Genomic DNA, 10022 nt, shown 5'->3' on the forward strand with positions numbered 1-10022 from the left:
CCGTAACTCTGTACTTCTATCAGCCCATAAAGATGATTCCTTTTAACTCCTCTTACAGCTTACTCCAAAGAGCAGCTGGAGCTGACCAGGGAGTGTTACATGAAACACCAAGTCAATCGTCCAAGTGCATCCCTAACAAGAGGGCCCCCAAGCTGAGACTTTCCCAAAAGCTTTGTTTTAATCCAAAAAAGGTCAGCCTGGTATTTTTTGGTTTTGTTGTTTGTTTATTTGTTTTGAAAGGTTTAAAATATTCTAAGCAATTAAGAAAGGAACCACATCCAGTACTTGTGTGACACAGTAGAGTAAAAGTAGCCACACGACCAACCACTGCCCCAAAGAGCTTGTGATATACAATCATGAATTTCTACGTACTGAATTTGTGACTTCTAGACTTAATAGTAACACAAACCCACCATGTTAAGGATGGGACTTTTTTTTCTAAAGAGTAATTCATACCATGTGTCACTAATCAGCAGGGTAACTGAAAGCTCATGCAAAACATGCTATCCCAGTTGAGAATTTAATTGCATTACTGTTATTATCTGGTTTTCCTGTGTCACTGGCCCTCCCACTTCAAGTGTACACACACACAGACACACACACAGACACACACACACCAGCACAGCATGGATGGAAACACAGAAAACCCAGAGCTACGAGGTAAGAACTATGTTGTCCGGTAGGAAGAGGATTTTGAATTAAAAAGGTTTGTCCCTATAAAGACAGGTCAAGTATGCACCCAGGCTGCCTTGAGAAGTAATTAAGCCTATGCTGTTTCATTTCAGAGTGTCTCATTCTGCACAACAGTGGGAGCAGCTGCGGGAGATCACAGACCATGCAAAGCAAGACAGGCAGCCTCATCTATCTCTCGACTGCCACACCAGAGTTTCCAGGTGGTGTGAAAAAGCTTGTGGCCTCTTCTTCCACACAGCACAAAGCGAATCTGCCATCCAGAACATTACTCCCCATATCAAACCAGTCCTTTTTAAAGGCCTGAGGAAAGGCAATTTAAACGTCCCAGTGTTCAGACTCTGGTCGGTTCCCAAAGTTGTCAGGTTATATGCCCAAAACCCGCACACAGATGCAGAATTCGACTGACTTCAGCACAAGTTTCTCTTGCTGCCTAGCACTGTAGAATGTAGAGATTACTAGCTAGGAAGAGGCTACAAGTGTACACTTACAAGTGTAAGTATTAGGAACGCTTCCAATCTTGCCTGTTTCCCTCCCAACACCCCTTGAAAGAGGCTAGGACACTAAAAATCGAAGTCTGGGGACCAACTGCAGTACAGACTCTGGCTGGGTCGACGGGGGAGGCCACCACACCCTCCTAAGCTCACAGCACTGACAGGCTCTGGCTGGGAAGGGCCCAGAAACTTAGTCCCAGCAGGAAAGGGAGAAAGAAGGGAGTCTTCAATGTCTCAGATTTGCGAAGCTGGAAAGCTAGGAGAAGCGGATTTCGGGAGTCAGACTTGGCTGGGTGTGCTGGGGGAAGAGAGGGGAGGGGTCGCCCCTGGAGTCAGGTCAGCTCGCAACATGTCCCCGCAAAACTGCACATTTTTGTGGTCTTAACATTTAAGACCAAAAGGAACGCGCCGAGACGAAGCTTCTCTCTCGCCTGATGTCCCCCTCCTCGCTTAGGGACGAGGGTGCCGCACCGCCACGCGCGGGTTTCCTTCTCTTTCCCTTTTGGGGGAGCTCCCCTCCGCCAAGCCGCGACGTCCGCCTCCAAGTTCGCCTTCCCGCACAGCGCAGCGCGGCACCCCTGACCGGCCACATGCGCCCATCTGCCCCGCACCCCTCAGGACCCGGGCTGGGCGCCCGCTGGACGTCCTCGAGGACTCGGGGTTTGCGCGAATTTTTTTTTCTTAAACAAAAAGCCTCAGCGGCTCGCCGCCCCCTCCTCCCCGGCCCGCGCCACCTTCCCTTCACGCCCACGCCACACCTCCCGGGCACAAGCGCTGCGAGGTGCCTCTCCCGCCAGACAATGGGTTCGGGGCCGACCCGCCAGGCAGCCAGCCCCGAGCCCCCGGCCCCATCCCGGGACGCAGAGAAGGCCGAGCGCGGGGGGCTCGGAGGAGGGCGAAGAGGAGGCGGGGGAGGCCACAATGGGAGAGGTGGGAGCCTCCCCCTTGGGACAGGAGGCTCGCTCCCGGCGCCGGGAAAAGGGGAGGGGGCTGGGGTCAGCTGCACCGCCTGGTCGGAGCCCCGGGGCCCTGCTCCCGGCCGCCGCCGCGCACTCACCAGCACGATGGCAAATCGCTCCTCCAGTTCACCTGGCTCGGGCATCGGCAGCTTCAAAGGCACGTTGTGCGCCCTGAAATCGGTTTGCTGTGAATCCATGCTCCCGGCGTTGCCCATGTTGGCTGCACACCGGGGCCAGGGGCTGCTCCGGGCCCCTTGCGTCCGCGTCGGAAATCAGAACAGCTCCCGGCGGCCGGCTTCCAGCGCTGGCGCGACCTGCCCGGCTCCCCGCCCTCCGCTGCGCCCCGGCGAGTGTGCAGCGCGCGCCGCTCTCTAGCAGCGCTCCGAGCCAAGCCGCCCCCCGGCCTCCCTCATGCTCCCCGCCGCCCCAGCGCCGCCCCGGCCTCCTTTCCTCGGGAGGGGTCGTCAGGGCGCCGGGCGCCTATCTGCATGTTGCTTCGCTGGCACGCCGCCCCCTGCCAGTAATAGCGGCCAGCGGGCGCGTGGTTGCTCCGACTCAGTCTTCCGCCTGGACCGTGGCCGCCGCTGACACTTCCAGCTCAACGCCGGCGAACACGACGCTCGCTCTGCCAGCACCTAGAGCAGACAAATGCAGCCTCGCGCTCCCGACACAATGCCCCCTCTCGCCCGGCCCCCGCCCCCGCCCCCGCCCCGGCTCCGCCCATTCGCCCCGTGGACTGCCGGGACCAGTAGTTTCTGCTCAAAGTGTCCATACTCAGAAACCACGCCGCTCTGGAGCGCCAGGCGGGGGTTAGGGCCGCTTGCAGCAAAAACAATCTGTACACTTGTGGAAAGAGTTTATGTCACTTTTGAACCCCCTCTCCCACTCCAACAGAAGAAATAACTACCTCGTCTACATCGATTCTGACACTTAGTAGGCACATTTGGCAAATGAATGAATGAGCCAATCAGTCAATGATTGAATGCACGCATTCCGATTTAAATTTCAGGAGCTGTTCGATAGGATCTAGTTCAACAGGAGACCTCAAGGGTATTGGCAATGTCCTATGTCATAAACTGGGATGTGGGTCCATAGGTGCTTGTTTTATTATTGTTCTTTCTTCAGTATGTATGTTACGTATTCTTTTGTGCGACTGAAATGTTTTATAAACAAATATATACTTTTATGGATATTTATAAATATCCACTATGGATATATGCAAATATATCCTGGTCGGAACCCAGGATTTGGATGAGAAGAATTCAAAACAAACACCTGTCAAACAGCTATTATGTGTGGGTTACTGTGTTCCTTCACTAAAGAAAGAAAGAAGAGAGCTCCTGCTCTGGAATACTTTCCAATCTAGTGAAGAGAAAATTTACACAAATAACCATACTTTGTGTGAGATAAAAATAAGAACAGAGTGTTTGCGAAGACTCTGAAGATGGTCTTTGGCTGTAGTTATCTTATTCCTCTACAGCACTCTTGTTCCAGGTGTTTTACAGAGAAGATTGGGCCCAACCCTGTTCTACAGGATGCTCTTCAGACTATAACTATCCATCCTGAAGCAGTGGAAATAGAAACACCCTTATAAACGACTTTAGCCAGCTGCTCACTGTAGATTTCAAGGGCATCCTCCTGGTTTACTTGTGGCTAAACTCCTGCAGTTAGTCCTTTCTTAGCTTAAAGCAGTGTTTCTTCATCCTGGTTTGTATATGAGATTCATGTGGGGAGCTTGTTGTTAAAACTGCAGGCATCATGGGCCCTGACTATTATCAGAATTTCCCTAAGCTAATAGCTGGGGCCTGGGCAGATGTATATTTAACAAGCTCGGCAGGTACTTCTGATATGAAACTAGGGTTGTTACCCTCTTGTTAAAAAGCAGCTGCTTCCATTTAAGATAACACACCAAGGCTCAAACATGAAGGACCACGTTCCATTCAGCTTTGTAAACCCCAAGATGACTTGAGCATAGCAGATGTTCAATGACTGTTGAATTTTTACCAAAAGCCTATGGAGCAGATACACACAAATACATCTTGTGTATGTATGGTCTCTTAAGCAAATCACCTATAGGTTTTTTTTTTAATAAATTTATTATTATTGGCTACGTTGGGTCTTCGTTGCTGCACGCAGGCTTTCTCTAGTTACAGCGAGTAGGCTTCTCATTGCGGTGGCTTCTCTTGTTGCAGAGCATGGGCTCTAGGTGCGCGGGTTCCAGTAGTTGGAGCACGCGGGCTCCAGAGCACAGGCTCAGTAGTTGTGGCGCACAGGCTTAATTGCTCTGCAGCATGTGGGATCTTCCCGGACCAGGGCTCAAACACGTGTCTCCTGCATTGGCAGGCAGATTCTTTTTTTTTTTTTTCCCAACATCTTTATTGCAGTATAATTGCTTTATAATGGTGTGTTAGTTTCTGCTTTATAACAAAGGGAATCAGCTATACATACACATATATCCCCATATCCCCTCCCTCTTGCATCTCCCTCCCACCCTCCCTATCCCACCCCTCTAGGTGGTCACAAAGTACCGAGCTGATCTCCCTGTGTTATGTGGCTGCTTCCCACTAGCTATCTATTTTACATTTGGTAGTGTTTATATGTCAATGCCACTCTCTCACTTCATCCTAGCTTACCCTTCCCCCTCCCTGTGTCCTCAAGTCCATTCTCTATGTCTGCGTCTTTATTCCTGCCCTGCCCCTAGGTTCTTCAGAACCATTTCTTTTTTTCTGGATTCCATATATATGTGCTAGCATACGGTATTTGTTTTTCTCTTTCTGACTTACTTCACTCTGTATGACCAACTCTAAGTTCATCCACGTCACTACAAATAACTCAATTTCGTTTCTTTTATATGGCTGAGTAATATTCCATTGTATATATGTGCCATATCTTCTTTATCTATTCATCTGCTGATGGACACTTAAGTTGCTTCCATGTCCTGGCTATTGTAAATAGAGCTGCAATGAACATTGTGGTACATGACTCTTTTTGAATTATGGTTTTCTCAGGGTATATGCCCAGTAGTGCGATTGCTGGGTCATATGGTAGCTTTATTTTTGGTTTTTTAAGGAACCTCCATACTGTTCTCCATAGTGGCTGTACCAATTTACATTCCCACCAAGAGTGCAAGAGGGTTCCCTTTTCTCCACACCCTATCCAGCCATTTATTGTTTGTAGACTTTTTGATGATGGCCATTCTGACTGGTGTGAGGTGATACCTCATTGTAGTTTTGATTTGCATTTCTCTAATGATGAGTGATGTTGAGCATCCTTTCATGTGTTTGTTGGCAATCTGTATATCTTCTTTGGAGAAATGTCTATTTAGGTCTTCTGCCCATTTTTGGATTGGGTTGTTTTTTTGATATTGAGCTGCATGAGCTGCTTGTATATTTTGGAGATTAATCCTTTGTCAGTTGCTTCATTTGTAAATATTTTCTCCCATTCTGAGGGTTGTCTTTTTGTCTTGTTTATGGTTTCCTTTGCTGTGCAAAAGCTTTTAAGTTTCCTTAGGTCCCATTTGTTTATTTTTGGTTTTATTTCCATTTCTCTAGGAGGTGGGTCAAAAAGGACCTTGCTGTGATTCATATCATAGATTGTTTTGCCTATGTTTTCCTCTAAGAGTTTGATAGTGTCTGGCCTTACATTTAATCCATTTTGAGTTTATTTTTGTGTATGACGTTAGGGAGTGTTCTAATTTCATTCTTTTACATGTAGCTGTCCAGTTTTCCCAGAACCACTTATTGAAGAGGCTGTCTTTTCTCCATTGTATATTCTTGCCTCCTTTATCAAAGATAAGGTGACCATATGTGCGTGGGTTTATCTCTGGGCTTTCTATCCTGTTCCATTGATCTATATATTTATTTTTGTGCCAGTACCATACTGTCTTGATTACTGTAGCTTTGTAGTATAGTCTGAAGTCAGGGAGCATGATTCCTCCAGCTCCGTTTTTCTTTCTCAAGATTGCTTTGGCTATTCGGGGTCTTTTGTGTTTCCACACAAATTGTGAAATTTTTTGTTCTAGTTCTGTGAAAAATGCCATTGGTAGTTTGATAGGGATTGCACTGAATCTGTAGATTGCTTTGGGTAGTATAGTCATTTTCACAGTGTTGATTCTTCCAATCCAAGAACATGGTATATCTCTCCATCTGTTTTGTATCATCTTTTATTTTTTTCATCAGTATCTTATAGTTTCTGCATACAGGTCTTTTGTCTCCTTAGGTAGGTTTATTCCTAGGTATTTTATTGTTTTTGTTGCAGTGGTAAATGGGAGTGTTTCCTTAATTTCTCTTTCAGATTTTTCATCATTAGTGTATAGGAATGCAAGAGATTTCTGTGCATTAATTTTGTATCAGCAGGAGGATTCTTAACCACTGTGCCACCAGGGAAGCCCATCCTATAGGTTGTTTTGACTGATCAAAGAAAGAAAAACAGGGACACACACACATACACAGACACACACACACCGCAACTAGTGAAAATGAGCTAGAAAGAAAAGCAGTTAATTCAGACCAAGTGAGACATTTCTGACCCACAAATGTATTTATTTTCTTTGTAATCTCTAGACATAAACTTTGAGTCTGATTGACTCACAAAATCAGCCCACCCAGAGGGTTGCCCATATGGATGGAAAAGCTAGACTTCTTTTCTGCAGTTGAGAAATCCTTTTTTATTACATTTATGGCTCCATCCAGCCATATTTCTGCCAGTAACCAGGACCTTTTTCCTCCCCTTAAGTCTTATCACATCTAGTCTCTCTCATAATCTCACACTTTGAGAGGAGCCAGGACAAAGTATGCCAATCCATGAACCAAAGAACCTATCTGCCATTTCAAGGTTTAGAGTCTCTAATATTTGGTTATTATTTATAACTGTTGTTAAGTGCAAAAATAAATAAAACACTCATATTATACAATTTGTGTAGGAAATTCTACCAAAATCTCAGGAAAATGTTTGGAGGAGAGTGTGGAGAAAGAAGACATTTCTATTCCTTTAATTGAAGACCTCCTCATCCCTCCCCACAAAATTAAAATCAGGTGATCATTTTTAAATATGTATTTCATTTTCTGATCACTAATACATATGATTTGCTATTTTGCAATGTTGCAAAATGTTGACAAAAAAATGTCTGTTAAAACTATCCATGCATCGCCCATGGAAAATGAAATATTAGAACTTTATCTTCCCTGTGCCAGGCATTCGGAAGCTATACCAGGGATAGCTTGATCAGGAATTCCCCCATAATGGTGTAATTGCTTTCAAAGGAGCTTTCTATCATTCACAACAAATGCTCCTACAAGATCAGCTGAGTTTCACTGGTATCTCCTCAGGTTTTAAATGTAAGGTCATGCTCTGTAGCTAAGTTCAGTTAGCTTCTTTAAAAGCCACTAGTGTTACCCTAAGAAGATTCTCCTTATGTGTATAATTATATAGAAATGAGATAAATGCCATGTGATGAACTAAACCATCAATAGCCCTGAATCAAAATTGCATAGTAGTAGTAGCTGGGATTTTAGGAGGATTGCTTCATGTCAATTTACATCCATACAAGTCCTGCAAGATTCATATACCCATCCATATTTGTTTTTTAAATATTTATTGAGCACTTACTATGAGCCAGACACTGCTGTTGATTTTAAACAAAATTTAAAATTTGGTTTATCCAATTTCTGCTTCATATAAACTTCCTCAAACAGTTAACTTACAGAGATACAACTTGACTCTTCCTTCTCCTCCTGAATCAGTTAAGACTGAATATTTTTGCCACCAAATAAAAGAGAACCCAAGTGATAATTGCTTTAAAAAGATGTCTTTCTCATAAAAGAAGAAATCCAGAGAAAGGTGGATTCTAGTGTTGTTCAGCAACTCTGTAAGGCTAGGACCAGTATCTGTGAGATAGCTTGGTCTTTCATAGTACTTACAAAATAGCTAATAGAGTGCCATAAATCAAGTCTGTATTCAGGGCAAAGAGGAGGGGGGAAGAGGCAATGTCAGTTAAGTCTGCTCCTTTTATCAGGAAGTCAAAGGTTTACCCAGAAGTACCACTAGCAGACTGTCCAGTTTTCCTCATTCTGCAGATCTGAATTACATGGCCATCCCCAGCTACAGGGAGAACTGGGGGAGTGTGATAAAACCTGGGTCTGGACACACTTCCTCACCTGGACAGAATCAAGATTCTGATAGCAGGAAGAGGAAGGGAAAAGACATGGGTAAACACTGGGCAGACAACATCTTCTAACCCTCCCCCACATATTTTGCATCTTTGAATATTACTTTACATTTGCCTATGGCTTCATATTTTACAAAATACTTTATCTTATTTTATCCTGTCAGTACAACAACGAGAGATTTAAGGCTCAACAAAGTGATTTTTTTCTAGTTTATACAACAAGTCATAGAATTAGAACTTAGGTATTTTGATTCCCAAACCAGTATCCTTCACTGTCTTTTTAAAAAAATAGATCTCTGAAATTATCATGTAGAGGTAGAAATATAATGAAACCTATGCTTCTGATCAAGATAGAGTAATAGACACCAGAGTTATCCTCACATTTGAAACTAATAAAAAACTGGCCAAAATAATATGAAACAATGGCCCTCAGACATTGACCATCAGACAATGAAGAACACTGATCTCTAGAGATGGGAAATAAATGAAGTGAATGAATAAATGAAGTGAATAAATGAGGGGAATTACCCCAGCTTACTGCCTGGAGAAAGTTTCCACGCCTGATAGAGTCCCTGCCTTGAGAAGGCAGAGCTGGGAGTCCAGTGACCCCAAGGAGGCTAGTGTTCTCAGGACAGAGTTCTGGAAAAAGAGAGCTGCAAGAAGAGAGAACTGCAGAGGTCTGTGGAAGTTTCCATTCCAAAATTTAGTCGAGTACTGATTAGTAAGTGCATGTGAGGAAAAAACCCAGGCTGGTCATTTTATAATAATAAGTGAATGAATTGATCAAGAGAACATAACACCTCCAAAACAGTGCTTCAAAATACATGAACTCCAAGGACAAATACACAAATCCACAGTTATAGTTGGAGAGCTCAACACTTTGCTCTTAATATTTGTTAGAACAAGTAGACAGAAAATCAGTAAAGATGCAGAAAACTTCAAAAACACTATCAATAACTTGATATAATTGATATTTATAGATCACCTCACCCAACTACAGCAGAATACATAACTTTTCAAGTGTACAAGCAACATTTACCAAGATTAACCATATTCTCAACAAATTTTAAAAGATTCCAATATTACAATGTATATTTGCTTACCAAAATGGAATTAAATTAGGAATCAAGGACACAAAGATATTGGGAAAATACTCAAATATTTGGAAACTACATAACACACTTCTAAAAAAACATGATCAATTTTTTAAAATTAAAGAAAATTTGTGGGTGCAGGTAAAGCAGTATTTAGATAGAAATTTAGAACACTAAGTGCCTATATTAGAAAAGAATAAAGGGCTCAAATCAATGTCCTCAGTTTCCACCTTAAGAAACCAGAAAAAAGAAGCAACTGAAAACCAAAACTAAGCAGAAAAAAGGAAAAACAAAGATGAGAGCAGAAATCAATGAAATAGCAAACAGGAAAATAATAGGAAAATTGATTAAACCAAAAGCTAGTTCTTGAGAAGATCAGTAAAATTGATAAACCTCTAGTCAGAGTCATTAGGAAAAAAGACACAAATAACCAATATCACAAGTGACAGAATGAACATCACTCTACATTTTACACATATTGAAAAGGATAATCAGGGAATGTTTTGAATTTTATGTCAATAAGTTCTATAATGTAGGTGAAATGGACACACACATCCCTTGAAAGATACAAACTACCAAAGAGGATTCAAGATGAAGTAGATAACCTGAATAGTCATAT

The 10022-nt window shown here is 43.4% G+C and overlaps 1 protein-coding gene across 9 annotated transcripts in view; it reads right to left on the reverse strand.

The window, feature by feature from the left end:
- FMNL2 (formin like 2) overlaps nucleotides 1-2800 on the reverse strand; it is a 304517-nt gene extending 301717 nt beyond the window's left edge. For all 9 annotated transcript variants that reach the window (XR_011377587.1, XM_060302448.1, XM_060302447.1 and 6 more), the window contains exon 1: nucleotides 2242-2800. Coding sequence is in view for 8 of the 9 variants with exons in the window: in XM_060302448.1 (XP_060158431.1) it covers nucleotides 2242-2358 (117 nt within the window). In the remaining variant the exon portion in view is untranslated. The remainder of the gene's footprint in view (nucleotides 1-2241) is intronic.
- Nucleotides 2801-10022: the final 7222 nt, after the last annotated feature.

This window comes from Globicephala melas, chromosome 7 (genome assembly GCF_963455315.2).
Source record: "Globicephala melas chromosome 7, mGloMel1.2, whole genome shotgun sequence".
Lineage (NCBI taxonomy): Eukaryota > Metazoa > Chordata > Mammalia > Artiodactyla > Delphinidae > Globicephala > Globicephala melas.